Source organism: Delphinus delphis, chromosome 1, assembly GCF_949987515.2.
Source record: "Delphinus delphis chromosome 1, mDelDel1.2, whole genome shotgun sequence".
Lineage (NCBI taxonomy): Eukaryota > Metazoa > Chordata > Mammalia > Artiodactyla > Delphinidae > Delphinus > Delphinus delphis.
In genome coordinates, this window is record NC_082683.1 from 25,517,474 (window position 1) to 25,545,280 (window position 27,807).

A 27,807-nucleotide genomic window follows, 5' to 3' on the forward strand; every position below is an offset into this window, starting at 1 on the left:
CGCGAGTCGGCCCTCACTCAGGGGCAGCAGGAAACAATAGAGGCCGCGCGCGCAGAGCGAGCGCCCGCAGCCTCCCCGCCCCTCTCGCAAAGCTCAACCCGATACCCCCCGGCTTGCCTGCCCGCCATGGCCGACAAGGAAGGTGAGGGTGCCGGGGCGGCCACAGGAGAGCGGGGGTGCCGGGCTTGCGTAGCGGCCTCGACACGGCCTAACAGTGAGGACAGGCCGGACTCTGCTGAGTGCCGTACCCGCCATCGCAGGCGTGAGGAGAAATCGCCCCGCGGGGAGGGCTAACGGCGCGCCAGCTCCTCGGGAGCGGAGGCCCGGCGCAGCGGCGGGCGGGTGGCGGTGGGGGCCCCGGCGGGTGTTTGGTCCCTCCCCGCGCTCCCTGTCGGTCTACCTGTCTCTCTCCGGGTCCTCTCTGCAGCGCTCGCTACCCGCAGGGGTCGGTGTTCGGCCCTCCTCGCGGGTTCTGTTCTCCTGCCGACGCCGTCGCCCGAACGGCTAACGGCGTCTGGCCGGGATGACCCCAGCAGTTAGGCCCCGTGAAGCTGGAGAGCGGTGTTGGTGCCTGCGCCTCGGGGAGATTTAGACAAACCTCCATTTCAGAATCGGGATTCTGGAGCCGTGCCGGTAGCTTTGAAAGTGTCTACTCGGTTTCCATTTGTGGTCGCTAACTTAAATTTGTTTTTAATGCTTTAGCAGCCTTTGATGACGCAGTAGAAGAACGTGTGATCAATGAAGAATACAAAATATGGAAAAAGAACACTCCTTTTCTTTACGATTTGGTGATGACCCATGCTCTGGAGTGGCCCAGCCTAACTGCACAGTGGCTTCCTGATGTAACCAGGTGATAGGAATCTTTTGAACGTTATTTTGTTGTGTTCTCGGTGTAGATTTCTTGCATCGATTTTCCCTGTTTTTCTTTTCTCCAGTCACCCGTAGCGGGCACGTGATCAGAACCTAGTGGTGACATTTTTTTTCTAGGCCAAAAAAGGCAAAATGTAAAACAACTTTGCAGTTTACCTGATAAGAGAAAACATGTTGTCTTCTTTATCTGATTCTGAATTGAATAGCTGTATTATAACTATAGTTGACCAAACAGTTATGTAAAATTTGTCAGCTTTCAAAAAGTGTTAAGATGAGTCCAGTTCTTTCAACAAAAGAAATTTGAATCTCACAGTCATTGGTAGTAGCTGGTTAATGCAAAGATGAATGTGACATGGTACCTGCCATTCAGAACATTTAGAAATTCTATAAGTGTACTAAGTAAGTAAATTCCTTCAAAACTCAGGTCTTTAGAAGTCAAGATATTTGCGAATTGCGGTTATTTGGCTACGTTTCAGCTCAACAAGTTTTATATAAATGTTATTAATAACTTAAGAATGAGCCTGCTGCCTTCACATTGGCATTTTTTTAAAAAATGGCAACATCTGTCCTAAGTATGTTAATAAGTACTTAGAAATTTAGAGCTGGAAGCTGGTTTATCATGACCAGGAGTTCCCATATTCAGCTGATCATCAGAATTACTTGAGTTCAGGATAAGTGGAGTCATTTCTGTCAGGAGTTCTCAGTTCAAACCACTTAGGAACTTGCGGCAGGATACTTGAGAATAGTTGAATGGTGATTCCAGATTTACTGTAGACATGTGCTAAATGATACTGGACCAGAGGATCCCAAATATTGGCCACCCCATACCTACTAAGTCATTCTAGAAAATCTTTCCATATAATGTGATTAGCTATGTTTGGAAAGCAGTGAATTAAGACTAAATAACCCAAGGCTGAAATCTGTGCTGTAGTCTTAGTAGCTTTCTACTTTATGAATTGAGGTAAATAAATCTTTCTGCAGTATTAGACATTGGTCCAAATATCCTTCCCCTTTTTTTTTTTTTTTGTATTCTGCTCGAATAACAATGTCATTTACTTATTTATTTTTTTAGAATGTGGGGTCCTTTAAGCAACTATCTCTAATGTCTACTGTTTACTGTGTGTGTGTTCTTTTTTATTCATATTTTGTTTCTAAACACAAAAAACCATACAATCATAGTTTTGTAATATTCTTCCCTCCCTCACTTGCTCTGAGTCTTTAACTTTCTAAATGCAGGTATCCCCAACTTTATGTTGACAGCCCTCTTATCTTTCCTCTGTTTTTTTCCCATGTGACATGTAGACACCTATTAACTCTGTGCAGAGGAATTTCTGTTGAGTTATCTCCAGATCCAACTTCTGAGCGCTACCTGAATTTTCAGCTGTCTTATCTGGAGTATTTTATTGGCTTTCCCAACATGACATATTTCAAACTGAGTATATTTTTTCCATGGAGGTCCCAACCCAACTTTTTCTATTGTTCCCATTTCTCCTTTTCATAGTTGACTTTGGTTTGACATTTTTTAGGTTTTTCCCCCTTTATCCACTTGACAGTCCATTTATAAGCCCTGATCAATTCTTGTGTAGCATCTTTCCCATCTAGACCATGGGTTCTAGAACTTTAACAGGCATCATAATCAGCTGGAGGGATTGTAAAACAGATTTTTTTTTTTTTTCAATTGACCACGCCTTGCAGCTTGCGGGATCTTAGTTCCCTGACCAGGGATTGAACCTGGGCCATGGCAGTGAAAGCGCTGAGTCCTAACCACTGGACAACCAAGGAATTCCCTGCAGAACAGATTGTTGAGCACCACAAACCATCCCTCCCCCCCAAGTTTCAGATTGAGTAGGTCTATAGTGGATCTCAGAATTTGCATGCTGAAGTTCCCAGATGATGTTGATGCTATTGTTCCTGAGACTACGCTTGAAGAACCTCTGCTTTACACTGTTAAATTAATCCTTCTGAGGTAACTCAGATGATGCTATGTCCCTTATAAATTTTCCATGGTTCTTTGTTCCTTACAGTAAAGAGTCCAGAATGCCTTAAGCTGGCATTCAGTACCCTAGAGTCTGATTTTTATCTGCTTTCTAGCCTTCTCTCTCACTTTGTTTTCCCACATTCAAAGTCAGATTTGGACTTCAGTTCTAGTTCTGTTAGTTCGTAGTTGTGATCTTAAGCAAGTTGCTTAATTTTCCCAAACCATCTTTAAATTAGAATAGTACTTCAGAGTGTTGTTATGGTGTTTAAGTGATATGAGGTATGTGAAATGCTTAACGTGGTGTCTGGCACTTTGTAATCTTCCCTTTGCTTACTTCCCTTAGAATACTGTCTTCCAAAGCCCTTGTCCCCCTCTTCTAGATTATCTCTCATTTTGAGACCTGCTCAGGTAACACTTCTGCTAAGAACGTGTCCTTTATTCCAGAACTAATCTTTCGTATCTAAATTTCCATGTTCTTGGGTACTTTTCATGAATTATATGTTGACTTGTGTTTAAAATGTTTGTGTATATGACTGTTTAATTGTCCCTGGTTTTTTGAGGATATGGATCACATCTTAATTATCTTTGTGCTTCAGTAGTATTTGAACAGTTAGTTTACCTGATGTTACTTCCTTTTCCTTTTAATGACGTTAACCTAATGAAGTAACCTAAAGTGGTAGTATACCCACCAATTGGTTTCTTTCCCTCCAACTCCTTGTAAAGGGTGAGTAGCTAATTCGTATTTTATGCCATCAGACTTTTTCCTCAAAGTAATTGTAAATATTTGGCTAAGTTAATAATTATGAAATTAAGTGTTCTGCGGTCCTTATACTCAGCTCTATGGAAGATATGTGAAAAGTAGGAACTATGGCTCTTAATGACTTCTTCCTCTGAAAACCTGGTTGTAATAGTGCCTTGTGCATACATGTATGTCACTGACTTTGTAGTCTCTCTTAGTGTACTGATTTGAATACTGACCATATATTCCTATTATAGACCAGAAGGGAAAGATTTCAGTATTCATCGACTTGTCCTGGGGACACACACATCAGATGAACAAAACCACCTTGTGATAGCCAGTGTGCAGCTCCCTAACGATGATGCTCAGTTTGATGCTTCACACTACGACAGTGAAAAAGGAGGTAGGAATCTTAAAGGTGAAGGAAAGAATGATATATGGGTTATATTTTTCATATCTCTAAATTATAATAAAGAGTGTGTACAGTTTGATAAAGTAGTCTCTCAAGTTAGGAACAAGATAACTAAGCTTTGGAAAGCCTGATTTTGCAGTATAGATATTAGATGTCAGAAGACATATTTAACACATACTTGGTTCTGTACCTTTTCTGTAAACTTTCTTCAACTAAATTTGGTGGTGGGGAAATTTCTAGAATTGAAAGAAGCAGAAATCCACCATATATTACTGCTACGCATGCTTGCATTCTCAACATGGGAGATACTGCCCCTGCGGGAGTGAAAATTGGTTCTCAGAGGGGTGTGTGTGTGAAAACAATCTTATTCTTTGAACTGTTTAAAGCACAGAAATACATAGCAGGCATAAACAAATACACAGGAATTTCATCAAGGTATCAGAAAAAATGTCCTACAAGGTTCCTTACAGGGGCAATAATGGGAAAAAAAGGTTGAAAAACACTGGCTTAAATTACACTTTCCGGGTTTAAGTGGTATAAATGACTTAACCATGGCATTTGCTATATAGTACATAAAAATTGAGTGTTTAATTATATCCTATTTTTAGGAGATATCCTAAGGGCTTAACTGTTCATGAAATACTTTTTCCCTTTCAGAAGAGATAGAAATGAGTGGGTTTCCTTTATTGTTGTCCTTGAACTCAAATTATTACTGGGAGGTAGAAGATAGGCTCTCAGTATTGAGATTTGTGCCAAAAATGAATGTTTAATGTTTTTTATCTTAGATTTCTCCTGATTAGCAGAATCCATTCTTTTATCTAAGATATTTTGGGTTCCAGTTACTTGCCAGGATTGTAATGTATAGTTACTCTTTTGATCATTCCATATTTAGCTTAGGGTAATATAGAATGCAAAATAAGTCCTTAGGATAAAGGTCAGCAAACATGATTTTGTGTCGCTGACCCAAGTGTGTGAACTATAGGATATGGTTACTACAGAGTTATTCTCTAGGTAGGCATCAGTGATTGAGGGGATAAAACACTGAACTTAAGAATCAAGACTGGGACTTCCCTGGCAATCCAGTGGTTAAGGCTTCGCCTTCCAGTGCACGGGGTGCGAGTTTGATCCCTGATCGGGGAGCTAAGATCCCACATGCCTTGCGGCCAAAAAACCAAAACATAAAACAGAAACAATATTGTAACAAGTTCAATAAAGACTTTAAAAGTGGTCCACATCAAAAAAAAAGAATCAGAAGATGGGCTTGAGACCCTGTTGAGCTGCTCACTAGCTGTGTGGTTTGAGGATAAATCATTTAGCCTCTCTGAGCCTGTTTCCTTTTTATTAAATAAATTGTCTTTAAATAGGACTTTTGGTTATTTAGACATAAAGCAAATATTCTGATTGGTAATATAATAAATCATCTTTAATAAAGCAGGGAATTCCCTGCTGGTCCAGTGGTTAGGACTCCATGCTCTCACTGTGGGGGCCCTGGTTGGATCCCTGGTCAGGGAACTAAGATTGGGCAAGCCTGTACAGTGCAGCCAAAAAAAAAAAAAAAAAAATTGAAGCAAATATAAAATACTGTGAACCCTCCTCCCCCTGTAAATCTATCCCTTATGGATCGCTTTCTGATTGATAGTTTTCTGAATGGTTTATCTATCCCATTTATTGGATCACTCATTCAACAAATATATTAAGTACTTACTGTATGCCAGGCAATTTTTCTTGGTACTGGGAATACAGCATAAAATACAGTTTCCTGGCCTGGTGTATCTTGGACATCTTTCTGTGTGAGCATATGGAGATGTGCCTCCTTTTTGATGGCTGTATACTATACTATAATTAACCATCCTTCAATTAACATTTAAGTGGTTTCCAATCTTTTGGCTTCAAAAACAGTTCTTGTACATGTATCTTGCATAGTTTTGCTGTAGAATGATTAAGTGGAATGTTAATCAAGTGGCAAGAACATTTTCAATTATAATTGGTACTGCTAAGTTGCCCTCCAAAGAAAGATTCACAATTTCACCAATAGCAGATGTATTGATGTCTGTTTCTGCATGCCTTTGCCAACATTGAATGTAATACTACACTCTTTGCTTTTTTTTTTTTTTTTTTTTTTTTCCTTTAATGGCTGCACCACACTGCTTGCAGGATCTTGGTTCCCTGACCAGGGATCAAACCCGTGCCCTCAGCAGTGAAAGCACGGAGTACTAACCACTGGACTGCCAGGGAATTCCCTACTTGGCTTTTTAAGTTATTCGTAATGTTGGACCTATTTTAAAATATTTGTCTGTCTGTCTCTCTCTTGAGCTGCCTATTTATGTTTTTTGCTCATTTTTTCTTTTGAGTTATCTCTCTATATAAGGTAAGTTATCCCTAACTAATAGGTTATAGGTAATTTTTTCCCTCTTTATTTTATAATTTTGAGTCCTGTTTTGTTTAGAAGCTATGAATTTTAAATTATCCAGCTTTCCTCTGGTGTCCTTCCGATTTTGTCATTCACTGAAAGGCCTTCATTCCAAGATTTTAAAATAGTTAGCTGTTGTTTTCTGGTACTTTTGTGTTTTGACTATTAAAACTTTAATCTTCCTTGTATTTGTTTTGGTTTTAGGGATGAAATAGGAATCTGAGCTTTTTTCTAAGTGGTTAGCAATTTCTTTTAATGCCATTTGCTGACTAATCCATTTTCTTCACTGTTTTTGTTGTAAGTAGAGTTGATTTACAGTATTGTGTTTCAGGTGTTCGGCATAGTGATTCATTAGGTCTGGGGGGTTTTTTTGGATTTTTTTGTATTCCGTTATAGGTTACTACAAGATATTGAGTATACAGTAAATCCTTGTTGCTTATCTATTTTATGTATAGTAGTTTGTATCTATTAATCCCATACTCCTAGTTTATCCCCCCAACCCCTCCCCTTTGGTAGCCATCAGTTTGTTTTCTATGTCTGTGAGTCTGTTTCTGTTTTGTATATAGATTCATTTGTATTCTTTTTTAGATTCCTCATATAAGTCTTCCCTGGCTTTTGAAATGGCATCTTTTAACATACACTCCAGTCTTTCTGGTAACTGAATTTTTTGAGTGGCATCAAACCAATTTACTTTTATGTTCTGATGATACCTTTATCCCCCTTACTAATAATAATAGAGGAACTATGAAAAATACCAGTAATATGTATGATACATTTGTATGACTGTATTTCGCCCTATTTAATCCTCACAAGGAAACCGATGCTTACAGTTGTTTTGTAACTTGCCCAAAGGTTACATAGCATATCAGCTCCCATTCCTTCCTTTTCTCTTACTTTTACCTCTCCTTTGTCCTTCACATCACCCTCGGATGACTGAACAAGCTTGGTGCTTGAAGCGGGGCAGGTGCTCTCCATGTGGTCTCAACAGTGCTGGAAGTAGATATACTAATATCTCTTAAAGCTTCTTGGGTTGTTGTTAGATAGATAGCTTCCTAGTCCCTCCTTGCTCTCAGATGAAATGTCCTGGACTCTCAGATTGAACTATTGTAATTGATTACCTTCTACTTGACCCCATTTGGTTTGAGGTACTTGGTGGCAGACAGCTTCAAAAGATCATTAAACTTTCAAAGAGAAAGAACTGAAAACTGGCTTAGGCTTGTTTTGACATTAAAAAGAATGTGTGTGTTTATATTAGATTCAGCCAGGCTATGGTCACATTTTAAGCCTGAAAATAGATTCGGTTTAAAAGTTTACTTCAGACTCTGTTACCAAGATCTTCAAATATCAACAGATTTATTTTTAGCAACTTATTTGGGGAATGGGTTGGGGGGGGGGCGTTTGTTTTTGTTTTTAAGTAATCTTTAGTCTTTTGCCTCAATATATAATAAACTATTACTAAATCATGATGAAATAATGGAATATTTGACTCAAGACGTTACAACTTATTCTTCTTAGTTTCAAAATGTTTATGGACTCAAAAAAACGGTACGGTGGTAGAAATTAGAATGCCGGTTATCTAGTTTGTCAGGCAGCATTGGTTGGGAGGGACACAGTGGTACCTTGTGGGAGGATAAGAGAGGGCTGAAGATGTTCCGTATTTTTATCTGTGTGGTAGTTCCCCGGATATATGCATATGTAAAAATTCATCAGGCTAGACACTTTTACTATATTGTTGTGTCTCAGTCTTTTTTTTTTTTTCAAAAGCATTGACTAATTTAATCCTCACATCCACGGTGACATTGGTACTTTTCTTTTTAATTAATTTATTTATTTTTGCTGTGTTGGGTCTTCGTTTCTGTGCGAGGGCTTTCTCTAGTTGTGGCAAGCGGGGGCCACTCTTCATCGCGGTGCGCGGGCCTCTCACTATCGCGGCCTCTCTTCCGGAGCACAGGCTCCAGACGCACAGGCTCAGTAGTTGTGGCTCATGGGCCTAGTTGCCCCGCAGCATGTGGGATCCTCCCAGACCAGGGCTCGAACCTGTGTCCCCTGCATTAGCAGGCAGATTCTCAACCACTGCGCCACCAGGGAAGCCCCAGTCTCAGTCTTTTTAAATGGTATTTTATATGGAGAGAAGCAAACAAAATGGCAACATAGTTAGACCTTTATAGTCATTCAAATTATTGTACATTTCTACCTCAGTCTTTCTTTCCTACATCAGATTTGGCCTTTTGCGTATCACCTTCAACTTGGGGAATCTATTTGTTAAATAGATAAATCCTCATCTTCATAAATCTCAATTGTGAATCCTCTAAGCTGATTTCTTATTACTGTACTTCAACTACATTTGGGGGGGGGCCTCTGATTAGAAGTATATAGCTGATACTGAAATAACCCACATCATATAACAATTACCCCTTGCTCTGTGGGCTCCATGCCAGCTATTGCTCTTTCCTTGTTGGTATCTCTTTTCTGGCAATTATTCTTTTCTGTCATAGTCATCTATAATTGTGTGCTTATCTTATCTCCCTGTGTTTGGACTAAAAGTTCTTTGAGATCACATATCCTAATCATGCCTTCTATTTTTACAATGTAGATGCTTGTGGTCTAGAATTCTGGGGGGGAAATTGTTTAATGTGTTTGGGGTTTTTTCTCTTTTAGAGTCTATTTTGAACTGTTTCTAGGTTTTTAGCTTGTTTAAACCACTGCTTTTCAACTTATAAAGTTATTTTGAGGTTGAAAGTTATCTGCTAATTATATTACCCGACTATGTCTCTGCTTTTTGAAAAGATTTTTGTCCTTCAGAGTGTCATTTTCATCTACAAGTTACTTTCATAACTTTGTTTTATGGGTAAGGTGTTTGAGGTTCACAGAAATTGAAGGCCTTCACCAAAACCACCAAGATAGTAAGTGGCAGAGTCAGTTATGCCATGGCCTGACTGTTACTCAGGTACCTTATCATGCTGCCTTCTGTAATTCTTTGGCTACTTATTAACTACCTTTGTTTAAATATTGCTTTGCCAGGATTTACATAATCACAAATTATATTGTTACACATTTTATAATGGTACTTGGGAGAATTCTGTAAGTGCATACAGTAGTCAAATATGAATAAAAAATGTTTTTGTCTAGCCCTTGCCTACCTGGTTTATTTCAACCAAGGACTCTGGTTGGCAAGTGTAAGTGGGAGGTCAGGAAAGTGGAACCAGCTGTTGTGGCTCTGTTTTTCTTCACTGGTGTGAGGAAAGATGTGACGGTATTTCAGAAAGGTCATCCCAAACTAGAGTTTCAAATAAATAGTAAAAGGGACTCTTTAGTACCTAGCACACTGTGTACTTAATATTCATTAAAACAGTAACTTTGATTTTATTTATTGAGCACATTTTTTTTGATAGTTTAAGTGAGGCTTGAAAGCCACTTAGTGAGAATTTTTGAAGTGGAGTCAATAGTGTTCCTTACTTTTAGATAGTAATGTAATACTTATTAGGTATATTATTACCTAAATCATTGCAGGTATAGCTGAAAGAGTACCAGGCTAGGGATCAGAAAAATAGGGATTCAGTTTAGGTTCTGCCATAGTCAAGTCACCATAAACAAATTAATGTAGGTCCTCTGAGCTTCTCTTTTCTTGTGTAAAATTTTTATTTACTTATTTTTTATTTTTGGCTGCGTTGGGTCTTTGTTGCTGCGCGCGGGCTTTCTCTAGTTGCGGCGAGTGGGGACTACTCTTCGTTGCAGTGCGCAGGCTTTTCACTGCTGTGGCTTCTCTTGTTGCGGAGCGCGGGCTCTAGGCTCGCGGGCTCTAGAGCGCAGGCTCAGTAGTTGTGGCGCACAGGCTTAGTTGCTCCGCGGCATGTGGGATCTTCCTGGCCCAGGGCTCGAACCCGTGTCCCCTGCATTGGCAGGCGGATTCTTAACCACTGCGTCACCAGGGAAGCCCTCGTGTAAAATTTTTGGAGATTCCATTAACCCTACGCTGTAGGGTTATGCTAAGAATCAAATGAAATAAGGAATGTGAACGCACTTTATACTGCTAACAAATTTTTAGATCGCTTCTAGTATTACACCAGTTCGTTGATTAAAAGCCTTGCCTGTGTCATACTTTGAGTGACATAGAGTAGCTCTTGCTTTGTCCTCATTTGCAGTTAATTTATTGTATTTACAGAATTTGGAGGTTTTGGCTCGGTTAGTGGAAAAATTGAAATAGAAATCAAGATCAACCATGAAGGAGAAGTGAACAGGGCACGCTATATGCCCCAGAACCCTTGCATCATTGCCACAAAGACTCCATCCAGTGATGTTCTTGTTTTTGACTATACGAAACATCCTTCTAAACCAGGTACTTGCCCTCTTCGATTCAAATACAAATGATGAGTCACTGTGGGGATACATTGCTTCTCTCAATTTTAATTGCTTGTTATTCTTTGTATAACTTAACATCTTATATTTGTATTGATATGTGTGGGTACTCTTCCTTCATCCTTCTTCCCTACATGGGGAAAAAAATGCTTTTTTACATAGGATAGAATCTGCAGCTCTTAAGCATTATCTGTTTGGTCATAATGGGTCTGTATGTCTCATAAAAAGTAAGAGCTTTAGACCTCTTGATAAAAATTCCATTATACTTAGTAGATCCAAAGAGGAGGTGGACTGGATAGTCTTGATGTGTCTGTTACTTTGTAGACCCTTCTGGAGAGTGCAACCCAGACTTGCGTCTCCGTGGACATCAGAAGGAAGGCTACGGGCTTTCTTGGAACCCAAATCTCAGTGGGCACTTACTTAGTGCTTCAGATGACCATGTGCGTATCCTTTACATTTTGAAGCAAATCTGGGCTAGTTATATCAGTTTTTTTCCTCTGGGGTGTGTCAGGAAGTGAGACCCTTTTATATAATAGTTAATTTTTCATTTAAGACTATCTGCCTATGGGACATCAGTGCTGTTCCAAAGGAAGGAAAAGTTGTGGATGCGAAGACCATCTTTACAGGGCATACAGCAGTAGTAGAAGACGTCTCCTGGCATCTGCTCCATGAGTCTCTGTTTGGGTCAGTTGCTGATGATCAGAAACTTATGATGTGAGTAGAATCCATTTTTTTCTCAATATATTATCTAAGTTTTATATTTAGTTACCCATTTCAAGCATTTTTCCTGTTTTTTCTCTTTTACTAAAGCTGGGATACTCGTTCAAACAATACTTCCAAACCGAGCCACTCAGTTGATGCTCACACTGCTGAAGTGAACTGCCTTTCTTTCAATCCTTATAGTGAGTTCATTCTTGCCACAGGATCAGCTGACAAGGTCAGTGTGATTTATTCTACAAGAAAACAGGGTGGATTTCTCTGGCTTCTTTTGTTGTTAGTATTTATTTATTTGGCTGTGTCGGGTCTTAGTTGTGGCATGCAGAATCTTTCGTTGTGGCGCGCGGGTTTTCTCTTCTCCAGTTGTGGTGCATGGCTCTCTAGTTGAGGTGTGTGAGCTCAGTAGTTGCGCTGCACGGGCCTACTTACCCTGCGGCGTGTGGGATCTTAGTTCCCCGACCGGGGAATCGAACCCGTGTCCCCTGCATTGGAAGGCGGATTCTTTACCACTGGACCACCAGGGAAGTCCCTCTCTGGCTTCTTTTGAATGCACAGAGATCTTTTAGTTATGGATTTTCTTTTTCTCAATAAAAAAATTTTATTGATTGTACTTGCTTTCATTTTTGTATGTAGACTGTTGCCTTGTGGGATCTGAGAAATCTGAAACTTAAGTTGCATTCCTTTGAATCACATAAGGATGAAATATTCCAGGTGAGAGAAACTAATGCTCCTCCCCCCACCCCAAGGGAAACCTGAATGTGGGAGTGGGCACACTTGTGCCTTATCCTATTGCTATAAGAATAAAAATCATCTTTATGCCTATGCTGATCTCTGTATGAATTGGGATTGTTTTCCCTCCATTGTTTCTATATTAAACTTAGTGCCTGATTATTTTATCTGCCTTGTTCCTGACGCTTGTCTCTTCCCTTATTTCCACTCCTTTATCCTTTATAACTTGCTGTATCTGTTAATTTCACAGTTCATTCGTAAAGTACTGACTCCATGTTTTCTGCCTCATCCGTTTAATTAAGCTCCATATGCAAAGCCCTCTGACTCAGTTCAAGAAATAATTGTTACATTATGTTGGAAGCTTAATGCAAGGGCACTGTGAGGAGTACATTATAGTCTTTGCAGTCCTATGTGTAATACTGAATTCATTATAAGTACTTGGGTAAATAATTACTTTGTGTGTGATCTGTACTTTAGTTCTTAGGTCAGCACTGGATGACATTTGGCTAGAAGCTGGAATTAGACAATAAGAATAAATGAGATCTTCAAAAATATGAAATAGAACAAGAGCTGATATCCTGGGTCTAGTAATGGGTTAAATTGTTAAATATAATCTTAGATTTTTTCCCCTCAATTTTCTAATTGATGGCTTTTTTCTTATGTATAGGTTCAGTGGTCACCTCACAATGAGACTATTTTGGCTTCCAGTGGTACTGATCGCAGACTGAATGTCTGGGATTTAAGGTAAGTCTTGTTAATTATTACTCTTTGTGGAGTTATTTTCTTACACTTCCAGAATTACTCAAGGTAAATCTGTTTTAACTTTTTTTTAAATTTATTTATTTTTGGCTGCATTGGGTCTTCGTTGCTGTGCATGGGCTTCCTCTAGTTGCGGCGAGTGAGGGCTACTCTTCGTTGTGGTGCGCGGGCTTCTCATTGCGGTGGCTTCTCTTGTTGTGGAGTGAGGGCTTCAGTAGTTGCAGCACGTGGGCTCAGTAGTTGTGGCTCGTGGGCTTAGTTGCTCCGCGGCATGTGGGATCTTCCTGGACCAGGAATTGAACCCGTGTCCCCTGCATTGGCAGGCGGATTCTTAACCACTGCGCCACCAGGGAAGTCCCTGTTTTAACTTCTAAAAATCTTTTTGTGCTAGTAAAATTGGAGAGGAACAATCCCCAGAAGATGCAGAAGATGGGCCACCAGAATTGTTGGTATGTTACAGATGTTGAGCAGAACTGAAATAGTTTGTGATTTATTGTCCTCTGTCTGCTTTTCATCTGTTTTCCTTCCTCTTTCAGTTTATTCATGGTGGTCACACTGCCAAGATATCTGATTTCTCCTGGAATCCCAATGAACCTTGGGTGATTTGTTCTGTATCAGAAGACAATATCATGCAAGTTTGGCAAATGGTAAGTGTTTCTTTATTTGGGCGAGTTTAGATAAATGAGACCTAGTATCACTTCATATTTATATACTCCATCAGTACAACTGGCAACTCTGTTCAGTTTACTCCCGAGTGTGACTTGCCTGCACATTATCGTTTTCAGCTGCCTACCCTTTAACTTTATCAAGTTGTCTCACTGGTATCTCGAACTCAACTAAACAAAACTAATCTTTTCTTTTCTCCTTCCTTTCCTTACTCCCCTTACCTCCTGACTTTTTGTTTTCTATATGGCTTCAGTGTCTCCCCAGCTCACTAGATCTGAAAACTCAGGTCTTCCTCTATTGTCTGTTCACCTCTAGGTGCGGTTCACTTATCAGATTTTATATTGTTGATCTCTGCAATGCTTCTCCTGTCTTTACTCATCTTACAAACAGATATAACCAACTTTCCTGTTTGTATTCCACACCTAGTTTTTTGGTCAGGTTCTCATTACTACTTGCTGGGCTATTGCAGTAACCTCCTAATTGTTGGCTTGCCTCCTGTTTGTCCCTCTTTGCTAGCAGTCGAATCTTTAGGAATGATCATTCCCTTGAAATTACTTATGAACATGCCTAGCACAGTTCCTACTGCAAAGTCACAGCATCAAAGAGTACCATTTCTTCATGAAACTTACCTAGATGTCAAAAACATTCCCTGCCTTTATACCCCAATTGAAGGTGATCACCCTTCTTTGAATTTTCAGAGCACTTGAAATTTAATAAAAGCAACTGTAATGTCTGATATATAGCAATACAAGAAACAGTTGCCTTCTGGAGATGGATGGTGGTGATAGCTGCACACAGTGTGAATGGACTTAATGCCACTGAACTGTACAGTTAAAAATGGTTATGATGGTAAATTTTGTTATGTGTCTTTTACCACAATTTACAAAACAACTGCATGACTTTTAAGTGACAGTAGCCTAATAAATGAAAATAATTCAAAAGAAACTTTTGGTGTCTCAGAGTAGATCTAGAGCCAGGAAGAAGCTCCAGAGGTGAGTGTTTGGCTCAACATGAGGAAAAAAGTTTTTGATATTCATAACTTTCTTACGGAATAACCCTATTAATCAAAAATAAAGAAATAAAATGGGAGTATTTGTGGCGTATGAGATTAACACATTATATACTGGATCAATACTTCGGAATATTATGTATCAGAATGAAGTATACTTAGTTTTATAAGCTATTCATGATATGCTAATAAGTAGGAAAAAAGCAAATTATAGAACAGCATGATAGAATCCCTCTTATTAAAATTTGGGTATCTAGTCTTATGTTTAATTATATGTAACTATTTAATAGAAGGCTATTTGCCAAAATGTGGTTGGTATGTTTAGAGAATTCTTGTTTTCTTCTTTATACCTTTCTGTATTATAATTTTTTATAATAAGGATTTGTTTCATGTATTAACAGAAAATCCACTTTATCCTTTTCCTTGTAACACACCCACACAAAATTAATATAAAAAATTAGAGTTCTAACAAGAAAGTGAAGTGGGCTGCCTTAGATAGTCTGTCAGTGAAAGGTATTTTAGTGGTTGTCATGGGAATGTTGTAGGAGATTAAGCTACATCACCTTCAAGGCCATCACCTCCAGTCCAGGTTGTTACTTTACTCCGTTTGGGGGAGGGTTTTTGTTTTGCTTTGTTTTTAAGAATTATTGTGATATAATGAGTAGTAAGCATTTGGTCTTTGTCCAGGTTCCTGGCACAGAGTTCCTAAAACCCTTGGGATTTCCTGAGTGGTAGGAGTCTCTATTGCTATTTATAAGTAGCTGCTTTTGGCCTCACCTGAGTTTAGGCTAAGGAGGTAACTTAAGGGGGCCCCTATAAAAACTCTTGGGAAAGCTCCATAAAAAGCTTTTGATTTCATGAGCTTCTGGGTTGGTGAATATATCAATGCCACCAGAAAGGGTGTGGAAGCTCTGTGCTCCATCCCCACCTTGCCCTGTGCATCTCTTCCATTTGGCCATTCCTGAGTTATACTCTTTATAATAAACCAGTAGAGCACTTTCCTGAGTTCTGTGAATCATTCCAGCAAATCATCAAACCTGGGGGGTGGGGGTGGCTGTGAGAAAATTTATAGCCAAGTTGGGCAGGAGTACTTGGGTAGCCTGGGCACTCAGGGCTTGACACTGGCCTCTGCTGAAGTGAGGGTAGTCTTGTGGGGTTGAGCCCTTGGTCACAGTGCTACCTCCAGGTGGTCAACATCAGGATTGAACTGAGTTGTTGGACACCCCATTGGTGTCAGGGGAGAAGATACCACACTTTTGTTGTCAGACTACTCACATAATTGTATACATTGTTTGTCCCTGTAGTCAGATTGAAAGCTAAGACTATCCCATTCTCTGTAGCACCTACCCTAGTGATACTAAGTGCATAGTAGATACTAAGAACAGTAAGTTTTGCCCAAGTGAAAGTGGTATCTGTGTTTAAGATGCTTTTGGATATGGGTATTTCATCAAGTCGTACAAGTAGAGTTTATTTTATGCAAGAACAGTTTCTCTTTTTAAAATATTTATAAATTGAGATTTAGAACATGGGTTTTGCAGTACAGTCACAGAATTGTGCAACCATCACTACAGTCAGTTACCCCAGAAAGAAACCCCACACCCAGTAGCCATCCCTCCCATTTGCCTCCAGTCCACCCAGTACTAGGCAACCATTAATCTACTTTCTGTATGGATTTGCCTATTCTGCACATTTAATATAAATGAAATCATACAATATGTGACTGACTTTTTTTATTGCCAAATAATACTCCATTGTATGGACGTATCATTTTATTTGTCCATTTATCAGTTGATGGACATTTGTGTTGTTTTTACTTTTTGACTGTTACGAATAATTGTCTGATTAAAAGACTCAAGGTTGATTATCAAGACAAATGGTAACCATACTTCAGTTTTTAGGGACTATCCTAATCCGGGGGGTTGGCCTGTGGCCAGCTGCCTGTTTTATTTGGCATGCAACTATACTTACCCATTTGCAGGTTGTCTGTGGCTACTTTCATCCAACAACTGCAGAGTTGAATAGTTAAAACAGAGTATATGCCCCACAGTCTGTCTCCCTGGCCTCGTCTATTTGAAACTTTAACTTCAAGAAGTAACTTTCATGTTTACTCAATATCCTTTTCTCTTTTTCTTGTTTTTGGCAGGCAGAGAACATTTATAATGACGAAGACCCTGAAGGAAGCGTGGATCCAGAAGGACAAGGATCCTAGAGAATGTCTGCACTTCTTGTGATTTTAGACTCCCCTTTTCTTCTCAACCCTGAGATTGATTTAACACTGGTTTTGAGACACAGACTTTGGTTATCCCTCTATAATAAGTTCTATCAACAATGTTATTAGTCCAAACAGAAGGTGTTTTCTAAATATTAACTGGGGGCTTCTTGATTCAGGAAAGCCACAGACTTATATTTAAATTTTCTTCAGGAATTTTCTAGTAACAGAGGTCTAAAGTAGCCACAAAAAGGGGAATATTGTGAGTGGTTATTTTTCTTCTTATGCTATATCCCCAAGTTTTTCTGACTCGTTTAAGTAAATGCTAGAGTGAGTAAGAAATAGAGCCAAGTGAGGTAGGTGTCTGAGCCATGAAGTATAAATACTACAAGATGTCATTTTTATTCAGGAAATAGGGGAGATTCAAGTCATATAAATTCCTGCTCTAAAATCTTCACACGGAACTTGACAGGATACACATTTTCTTACACAGACCAGTCTCCTCTCAGTTTCTTCAGTTAAGTCAAAACAATGTGTTCCTCTTTCCCCATATATTTTTGCTTGTTAGTGTATTTCTTGAGCTGTTTTCATATTATTTCTTTCCTTTCTGTGAAATGGTTTAAAAAAAAAAAAAAACTTGGGACCACCAAGTTGTAAAGATGTATGTTTTTACCTGACAGTTATACCACAGGTAGACTGTCCAGTTAAATTGAGAAGAGCGAATCAATAGCTTGTATTTGTTTTTAAAATTAAATTAATCCTGGATAAGAGTTGCTTTTTTTTTTTTTTTTTTTTTTAAAGGAGTTAGTCCTTGACCACTAGTTTGATACCATCTCTATTTTGGGTGACCTGTTTCACCAGCAGGCCTGTTACTCTCCATGACTAACTGTGTAAGTGCTTATAATGGAATAAATTGCTTTTCTACATAATCCCACGCTGATGGGTTTTATTTAATATATAATATCCATCAAACACCAGTCTCTGGCGTCTAGAAGAGTTGTTCAGGTGACAGTTATTTTCTATGGTCTTTGACTACCAAGAGCAGAATTAAATATAATAGACCCAGAGGTATAGCAAAGAGCTTTACTCCTTCCCGGGGGAAGTGAAAGACATAAAATGCTGAATCAGAGGTACACAGATTAGTCTTTGATAAAATAACATCTTTTTGAAGTCTATCTCTGGAGAACTACATGAACTTTCAAGAATGTCAGAGGCAGTGTGGCAGAGAGAATTTAAGGCAAAATTTAAATTTGGAAAAGGTGTTTGACCTTTTCTCATAGAGAGGTTGAATCTCCCCAGTATTTTTTTCACTGGGGCCTGTACTTAGAGGTTAGAAAAATAGGCTCTTGAAAGCCAAGTGCCATAACCAGGTAAAATGCCGGGTTCTTCAACCACCCAATTTAACGGAGTAGATCACTCTGACCCAGAATCATTTTCATGAGGTGAAAAATCAAACTCATCTTTGGGGAAATCTGGATTGGTTCTTTATTCTAAGTCAGTAGTTCTTTTTTTTTTTTTTTTTTTTTTTTTTTGCGGTATGCGGGCCTCTCACTGTTGTGGCCTCTCCCATTGCGGAGCACAGGCTCCGGACGCACAGGCTCAGCGGCCATGGCTCACGGGCCCAGCCGCTCCGCGGCACATGGGATCTTCCCGGACCGGGGCACGAACCCGTGTCCCCTGCATCGGCAGGCGGACTCTCAACCACTGCGCCACCAGGGAAGCCCAGTAGTTCTTTCAGAGTATAGTGAAAATTACCATGACACAAGAGTAAATCTACATGAATCAGCACAGACTTAAAGAAAAGTAAACTTTGTAAAGGAATTCAATTAAAGTCTAACATTCATGGCACAAAAGAATTCAAATTGTAAACCCATGTACAGTTGACCCTTGAACAACGTGGGTTTGAACTGCATAGGTCCACTTACAACATACTTTTCAATAGTAAATACCACAGTACTATACCTGCAGTGGTTGGTTGAGTCCGTGGATGTGGAGGAACCTCGGATACCGAGGGCCAACTAAGTTATGTGCAGATTAACCGCCACATTGTTCAGGGGTCAACTTGAATATAAGGAAAATCGTCTGCCTTTTTGACTCCACCTGTGTTCCTGAAAAACTTTTGGGTCAACAGAAGGTAAGATACATTCTTCACAATACAGCAAGGTGTGTCCATACATTCTTCCTTTACTTTGTGCGTGTGGAAGGTTGTTGATGGGTGACAGGAGACTTATTTTTCCATATCTCAGTGCATCGAAATCAGTACCAGCAGCCTATGAAATAGAATCCAGCTAAGAGTTGACTGATAGTATTCTGCCTCCAGCCAGCCCTATGATCTTTTTAAACAGGTCAGCCAGTATTTGTAACTTTCCCAGAGTGAACTGCTTGCCAAATCCCTGGCACTCCCTTCTCTGTTTAGAAAAAAGTATGTCCAAAGGGTACTCAGTGATCCTTTGCTAAGAAGTTTTTTTTGTTGGTTCTTGGTTACAGATTCGGCCATATGTTTCTAAACAGCCCCTGTAAGGTTGAGAGAAAAAAGGATAAGTTTAAACTTTCTGCAACTTGAAATAATACAGTATAAAGTTTTTGTGGGGGTTTTTTGCTTGTTTTTTGGGGGTTTTTTGTTTGGGTGCGCTGCATGGCTTGTGGGATCTTAGTTCCCTGACCAGGGATTGAACCTGTGCCCACAGCAGTGAAAGCGCTGAGTCCTAACTGGACCACTAGGAAATTCCCAGTATAAAGTTTTTAATAATGAATTTCTGAAGCTTAGTGCAGGCCATATTGAGGAGAGATTGCTAGAGTGTGTTTTGCATCTAATCAAGGATGATTTTGGGAGGGGCTAGCTAAAAAGTTTTTCTGCCCACGTTAACTTTACACACAGGTATTACAAGGCCTGAAATTCTGTAATTTCGATTCTTTGGATTAATCATTGTCTTTTCCATGTACTTTTCATCTTATCCACACAAAGGTGTTTAGCAGATCATTTTCTTCGGTTACAAGGTTCTAGTAATCTCCCAAACAATGGGCATAGTCAGTTATTCCTGGATGAAACATGGTAAAAGAAAATCCTAGTATGGGAGTTCCCTGATGGTCTAGTGGTTAGGATTCAGCGCTTTCGCTGCTGTTGCCCGAGGTTCAATCCCTGATGGGGGAACTGCAAGCCATGCAGGCTGGCCAAAGGAAAAAAAAATCCTAGTAATTTAGGAAAAGCATCAGTAATAATAGTTATTTGTGAATTTGTATACAAAATGTAGGATTAACTAGGAAATTAATAAAAATTTATGGATATTTATCTAGTATCCAACTTGATCTTTTTTAATCCTTAGTTTCTTTATCCAAGAGAATCTAGCACTTTATAAAGAATGTGAGGACATATTGGTATGTAAAGAACTTAATGGATAGGTGTGTTGCTTGTTTCACAAATTAAGCAATAATCATGTCCCTTAGTCTACAAACAACACCCTCTTCAGCTTTGTAAATGACTGTTAACAGATTAATTTAGCCTTCTTGGCCTCCTTAGTCATAGTTTGAATTAGGTACCCTAACTGCCTTCTCTGCTATTCTAAGGAAACTTTATGAATAGCATATGGGGTCACGTAGGGTGAGGAAAGTAAGAATGCACAGAGCCTAGATGTTTTATCCTGTTCTGGATTTCCTGATGATAATCAGGACATATTTTAAGTCCTACTAGAAATTGAAACATTCCAAATGAAGCCTGAATGCTTGAACCAGGCAACCTGGAAGTATGTGTTATCCCTAAATGACTGACTTGTCATTAGACACACAATCTTTTTTTAAGGCACTAGTCTTGTTAGGTTAGGAAAGCAGCAACAATGCAGACACTGCTCTTATAACCTACAAGGATCACCTTGCGGCTGTGTCTGGATTCCACTTGCCTCAGAAGTGGGAGCATTAGCCTGTTCCAGGCTCTTGGGTAGCATAGGCGTTTAAAAAAAAAGAGCCATTTTCCATCTGTTCACGGATGAGCATAATTTGAAAAATTTCCCCCAGTTTTCTTTTTTTTTTTGCTTTTCACTGTCGAGAAATTTCTCCTGAGCAACATCTGCCCTCCCCACCATTCCCTCAGCCTTTGTTAGTTGAGATTTGGGTAGCAGCAAAAACTGACTTGTATGTTGCGAGCTCTTCAGCAAGGCTGATCTTTAGCTGCTCCATCTCTTTGTTCTTCTGTTGCTGGAGTTGCACCCCGCTTCTTAGCTGCCTCTGTTGTTCTTCCATTTCCTCCAGCTGTTCCTGCGTGAGGACCAAGAACATTTCTAATGCACCAAACAACAAAAACCTGACATTGTCCGTAATAGTATATTTCCTTACACATTGTTTAATCTCCATAGCAGTATTGAGGTTGAGAAATAGATTGAGAGAATTTGTGTTTTGACAGTGATACTGTTTTTGACAGTGATACTGTTCTGAAAGGAGTCTTGTCTGTTAACCACAGCTTACATCTTAAAATCCTGCAAAGGGTGGACAGATTTTCAGAGGGACTTTTTTGTTTCCCAATTTTAAGAAGTGTCAGGGGCTTCCCTGGAGGCGCAGTGGTTGAGAATATGCCTGCCCTGGTCCGGGAAGATCCCACTTGCCACGGAGCAACTAAGCCTGTGCGCCACAACTACTGAGCCTGCACTCTAGAGCCCGTGAGCCACAACTACTGAGCCCGTGTGCCACAACTACTGAGCCTGTGCACCTAGAACCCGTGCTCCGCAACAAGAGAAGCCACCACAATAAGCCTGCACACCGCAATGAAGAGTAGCCCCCACTCTCTGCAACTAGAGAAAGCCAGCAACGAAGACCCAACGCAGCCAAAAATAAGTTAAAAAAGTGTCGGGGAGGATTTTGATTATCTAGTGGTGAACTAAGAATTTTATAGACCCCTTGCTCTATGTACAAGTTTGTTTCCGTTAATAATCAGTAGTCTTTATAATGCCCAACAACTTCAGCAATTTAAGTTGAAAGAAACCAAGTCTTTGTGTAAGCAATTATTCTTTTTTTTTTTTTAAATCACTACCTTTATTTATTTTTTTTGCGGTACGCGGGCTTCTCACTGTTGCGGCCTCTCCCATTGCAGAGCACAGGCTCCAGATGCACAGGCTCAGCGGCCGTGGCTCACGGGCCCAGCCACTCCGTGGCCTGTGGGATCTTCCCGGACCGGGGCACGAACCAGCGTCCCCTGCATCGGCAGGCGGACTCAACCACTGCGCCACCAGGGAAGCCCTAAGCAATTATTCTTGAATATTATATTTGAATCTCCTTGAAGTCAGAGATATCTTTACTTAGTACTTGCCACAACATGGCATGCAGGTAGATGCTTTATTAGTGAGGGTATCAGAGTTGTTAATTTCCTATATCCTTTGCTTATTACATCAGGACAATTCGTTCTAAAGTTGGAAGATGAAGGCGCTATGCCCTGGAGGCCCTCAGGGGTCTTCAGATAACTATTTCCCATTCTGCCAAAACCAGGCGGGATGCATTCTGTAAATTGTGTCTGCCTAGGATTAATGCCTGACGAATGAAGATGTCAGCAAATCAGTCTGTGCCTTGGTTGCTAGCTGACATGGATCCTCAGGATCCATGGGGTAGCTGGGAAGGGAAGAGAGCGTTGAAATTGGAAGGCACATCTTTAAGGAGCAATGACTTTACCTCAGATTTTGAAGAATAATACAATAGGAATCCGGTTTAGGTGCATACTGTCATTAGAAGGATCTAAATAATTTGTTCACTGAGTCACCCTTAATATACTTGTGGCCTGTCAATCTGCAGTGTTTTGATACTCTGGCTGAATCTCAACTTTCATCAACATTGTCAAAGGTCTTTTTTTTAGTGCCTAGCCATGCTTTGATACCACACAGAGATGTAGCCTTACGATCTAAGAGCATGTTATCTAAAGAAAAGCATCTGCATACCTCTGTGCCCCAGTTTCCCAAGCCTCACCATCTAGCAAACCTGTTGTTTGCTGGATATACAAAAGACCTGCTTGTGAAGGCTGTCTGCACCATCACTGATAAGCTCTTGACAGGGAGAAACTGTCACAGAATGAAGGAAGTATTGTACAGTGACAGAAATTAAGGACAATCTCCATTCTTAATCCTGTGTAGCACCACTGGGTTAACTTTAAAAACTGCTTTATTGGGACTTCCCTGGCGGTCCAGGGGTTAAGACTCCATGCTTCCACTGCAGGGGGCACGGGTTCGATCCCTGGTTGGGGAGCTAAGATCCCACATGCCGCATGGCGTGACCAAAAAAAAAACTAAAACAACAAAACAAAACAAACCTGCTTTATCATCTCAATCTTTCATAGGCTTTCCATTTTCTTTAGTCTGGCATTCAGACTCCTGCTAGTTGGACCCTTACTTCTAACTAGAACCTCCATTATTCCTGTAGTCTGCACTGTCCAGTATGGAAGTCACTAGCCACATGTGGCTATTGAGTACTTGAAATATGGCTAGTCTGAACGGCGATGTGCTGTGAGTGTAAGATACATAGCAGATTTCTAAGACTTGACACCAAATATATATATATATGTGTGTGTGTATATATATATATATATATCAAATTTTAATGTTGATTACATATTATAGTGGTAATATTTTTGCTATGCTGGGTTAAATGTATTATTTTCACCTGTTTCTTAATTTTTTTTTAATGTGGCTACTAGAATTTTTTTTCTTTTTTTGGCCACGCTGTGTGGCGTGTGGGATCTTAGTTCCTCAGCCAGAGATTGAACCTACGCCCCCTGCATTGGAAACGCAGAGGCTTAACCACTGGACCGCTAGGGAAGTTCCCCTAGAAATTTTTAAATGACATCTGTGGCTTGCATGATACTTCTGTTGGAGAGTGCTGCTCTAGTCTGACCAAGTCAGATTTCTGTGCCTTTACTCCTGCCATTTCTGTCACCTAGATAGCATCTGTTCCCTTATATTGAATTTTTTTTTTATTCATGTCTAACTCCCAACCAGATTGTAGGTTCCTGGTTCTTAGTATGTCCGGCACCCTACGCATAATGCTTATTGAGGTGAAGCATGCAGATAGTAAGCATATTCCATCTTTTGGCATTAGAAGTCTACCAATTTCAAGCTAAAAACTTTGAGATCATTCTCAGCAAATTCCTCACCCTGCCCACTGCAACCAGTCACCAAATGCTACCCATTTAACTTCACATCTCTCCTCTAAGTGGTGTTTCCAGGCTCTTTCAATCTACCCTCCACACTGCCACTTAGAGTACGTAACTACGTGGCAGGCACCATTAGCAGCACTTTACGGATATTAACTAGTTCATTCCTTGCAACAGCCCTATTAATCCCATTTTACATGTGAGGAAGCTGAACCACAGAGGTTAAGTCATTTGTCCAAAGTTTCCCAGTTAGTAAGTGGTAGAGCCAGGATTTGCCACTGACTTACAGCTCATACTCTTAATTGCTTTATTGCCTTCATATAGATAGATATAAAAGTAGACATAGATGATAGATGATTGATAGATGATAGATAATAGATAGATGATAGATGAAAGATAGATGATAGATAATAGATGATAGGTAGATGATAGATGAAAGATAGATGATAGATGAAAGATAGATGATAGATGATAGATAGATTGATAGATGATAGGTGGACAAATGATAGGTGATAGGTAGATAGATGATAGATAAATAGATGAAAGATAGATGATAGGTAGATAATAGATAGATAGATAATAGATAGGCTCTTAAATGGTCTTCAAACTGTTTTCCAGGAAACCACAGGAGGAGGCCATGCTGGAGTGACCTTGTCACTCTTTAGTTAGAAAGTAGCTCTACTTTTACTTGTTTTACATGTTGGCATTCCATATAAAATTGTTTTGGGGAAAGGGTCTGTGGCTTTGAAGAAAACCTTTTTAGGAAAACCACTGACCTAAAGAATACATAAAGCCGGGCTTCCCTGGTGGCGCAGTGGTTGAGAGTCGGCCTGCCAATGCAGGGGACATGGGTTCGTGCCCCGGTCCAGGAAAATCCCACATGCCGCGGAGCGGCTGGGCCTGTGAGCCATGGCCGCTGAGCCTGCGCGTCCGGAGCCTGTGCTCCGCAACGGGAGAGGCCACAACAGTGAGAGGCCCGCGTACCGCAAAAAAAAAGAATACATAAAGCCCTTTGCAATCTGGTCCCAATCTACCTCTCCAGCCTCATCTCTCTATTTCTCACATTCCTTATGTTCCAGCCACACTGAGCTTCTCACTTCCCATAACAACGTCTGTGTTTTCATGCTTTTGTATAAGCTGTTCCCTCTGCCTAGAATACCCTTCCCTTGTCTACACAGTGAATTCATTCTTTAAGGCTCAGCTCAAACACCCTGTAGTAGTTGAGTGTGGACTTGAACTAGATGGCACAGGGTTACATCCTTCCTTCATCACTTCCTAGCTGTGTAACCCTGGACAGATGACTTCTCTGACTCACCTGTTTTCTTGTTTTTCAAATGGTGACAGCAGTTATACCTATCTCAGATGTAAGAATTAAATGAATTATTACATGTAAAGAACTTCACGTACATGCTAGCTATTGTTAATCCTCTAATGAAATTTCCCCCTTTTCTCCCCAGGTGTAATTATACCTGCTTCAGTACAATGCTTTATTCCTACAACTATTACATTGTCTATCACACTGAAGCATATTAATTATTTCATTGATTCTAAAACTCACACTTTAACATCTTACTTTGATCAGGATGCATCTTACAATCAAGTGTATTAGATTTTATGAAATTTTATCTTGCATCCTTCCTGGACTATAAACTTTTATTTCTTCTTTTCTTTTTCTGTTTAATTTTTATTTTTTGTATTTTTTGTTCATTTTATTTATTATTATTATTATATTTTAATTGGACTATCAACTTTTTGAGGACAGGGGCTGCCCCCCACCTCCACCCTACACCACAGCGTCTCATCCCTTGCCAGCACATAGCTCATTGCCTGGCCCATAGAAAATAGGCACTTAGAAGATACTTGTCAAATGAATGGATGATGGTGATGAAAGAGGCAAAGTTTATAGTCATAAGAGTGAAGCGTACCCTTGAAAAGTAATCAGATGCCATACATGGCCTTTGGCAAACAGTTTAGGAAGAAGCCATTTCAGAAAGAAGAATTGGGACTTCCCTGGTGGCGCAGTGGTTAAGAATCCGCCTGCCAATGCAGGAGATACGGGTTTGAGCCCTGGTCCGGGAAGGTCCCACATGCCGCAGAGCAACTAAGCCTGTGCGCCACAACTACTGAGCCTGCGCTCTAGAGCCCGCGAGCCACAACTACTGAAGCCCACGTGTGTGTGCTCCACAACAAGAGAAGCCACTGCAGTGAGAAGTCCGCGCACTGCTACGAAGAGTAGCCTGTGCTCGCCGCAACTAGAGGAAGCCCGCGCACAGCAACGAAGACCCAACGCGGCCTAAAATAAATAAATTTTTAAAAAAGAAAAGAGAGAAGAATTAGCTCTTTCATACCTTTATTCCTACTTTAATTATGGTATGGCGATAGGAGACACCCATCAAGATTGTTTTCTATAGAATGATCTTTGGAAAGGTGCACAGATCATCAAATCTGAAACAAATCCAGTACAGTGACGAAAATCACTGGGGAAAAAGTTCTACAACTCTAGCACTATGTCAGAAAATTCTAATCCTGAGGATTCCTTACTTAGAGCACCACCATCCTAGTTAGTCTTGCCTGAAATCTAAGCATCCTCTTTGACTTCTCACCTCTCTGCCCCACTCATTCTGTAGCCAAGTTTATTCTACATTTGTTCTTGTATCTTTCCCCTTCCTTTTATTCCTGCTACCATTGTTTCCTTTTACCAATAGTAGCTTCCTAATTAGTCTCCTTGCCTTTGGGTCTCTAGCCCATTTTACACACTGCCACCAATACTGTTTCTAAAAGGAGAGCAACGATCATGTTAATCCCTTGATTAAATACCTTTATGGGGGCTTCCCTGGTGGCGCAGTGGTTAAGAATCCGCCTGCCAATGCAGGGGACACGGGTTCAAGCCCTGGTCCGGGAAGATCCCACAAGCGGCGGATCAACTAAGCCCTTGTGCCACAACTACTGAGCCTGTGTGCCACAACTACTGAAGCTTGCGTGCCTAGAGCCCACGCTCTGCAACAAGAGAAGCCACCACAATGAAAAGCCTGCACACCGCAACAAAGAGTAGCCCCTGCTCAACACAACTAGAGAAAGCCCACGCACAGCAACGAAGACCCAACACAGCCAAAAATAAATTTTAATGAATAAATAATAAAATAAAAAGAAGCTCTTAAAAATAAAAAAACCTTTATGGATGCAACTGACCACTGAATAAAGTCCAAACTCCCTAGTTTGGATTTCAAAATCCAATGTGATCTGCCCCGATTTACCTTTACAGGTTCAACTCACCTCTCAGTTTTTCACCTTTCACATGCAGCCAAGTTACAAATTATATTTTAGATCTATTAGATTAAATAAAATATATTAAAATTACCTTCACCTATTTCTTTTTTTATGTGGTTATTAGAAAATTTCAAATTATATATGTGGCTTGCGTTATATTTCTGTTGGACAGCACTGCTCTAGATCTTACCTATACTTCAACACTTAGCTCAAATAACATTGTCTTCCGTTATGGGTTCTCTGATTTAATCCACGACTATTATCCCATAGCATTCTTATTTGTACCTCTCTTAAATCACGTTACTTCCTACCCTGGGTTACAATTGTTAATGTAACATTTGATTGAGTGTAAGCTGTTAAGGTTAGTATTTATTTATGCAAGGATAATTAGTGCCCTTTCACTAGATTGTGACCCAGTAAAAACGCAGTGCAGTGAAGGCGGCGGGCAGTGTTGGGTGAGTGAGGGGAGTGCATATATGTATAGTTTGAAAACGTTCAATATTATGACCAAAAAAACCCCACCGTTTTCATAATACAACTACAGAAAGCTTGATAAAATCTTCAGT

The 27,807-nt window shown here is 40.1% G+C and overlaps 2 protein-coding genes across 3 annotated transcripts in view; one reads left to right on the forward strand and one right to left on the reverse strand.

Annotated features, from left to right (window-relative positions):
- RBBP4 (RB binding protein 4, chromatin remodeling factor) lies at window positions 1-17,497 on the forward strand. Its single transcript, XM_060018487.1, has 12 exons — window positions 1-142; window positions 703-850; window positions 3,845-3,990; window positions 10,572-10,745; window positions 11,090-11,205; window positions 11,319-11,479; window positions 11,576-11,702; window positions 12,116-12,193; window positions 12,879-12,955; window positions 13,362-13,419; window positions 13,507-13,617; window positions 16,789-17,497. Exons 1-12 carry the CDS (start codon window positions 127-129, stop codon window positions 16,852-16,854), a joined length of 1,278 nt encoding a protein of 425 aa, XP_059874470.1. The 5' UTR covers window positions 1-126; the 3' UTR covers window positions 16,855-17,497.
- SYNC (syncoilin, intermediate filament protein) overlaps window positions 17,467-27,807 on the reverse strand; it is a 17,567-nt gene continuing 7,226 nt past the window's right edge. The window contains exons 3-4 of one of the 2 annotated variants that reach the window (XM_060018476.1): window positions 20,978-21,102; window positions 17,467-19,368 (exon numbers count right to left, since the gene is read on the reverse strand). In XM_060018476.1, coding sequence (XP_059874459.1) covers window positions 19,308-19,368; window positions 20,978-21,102 — 186 coding nt within the window. In that variant the 3' untranslated portion in view covers window positions 17,467-19,307. Of the gene's footprint in view, window positions 19,369-20,511; window positions 20,792-20,969; window positions 21,103-27,807 lie in introns of those variants that run through there. The other variant, XM_060018466.1, reaches the window with a different exon arrangement.

Excerpts from the sequence above, each read along its gene's own strand:
- RBBP4 (XM_060018487.1), top strand. Across the intron at positions 11,480-11,575 it reads GATGATCAGAAACTTATGAT|CTGGGATACTCGTTCAAACA; the intron begins GTGAGTAGAATC and ends CTTTTACTAAAG. Across the intron at positions 12,194-12,878 it reads ATAAGGATGAAATATTCCAG|GTTCAGTGGTCACCTCACAA; the intron begins GTGAGAGAAACT and ends TCTTATGTATAG.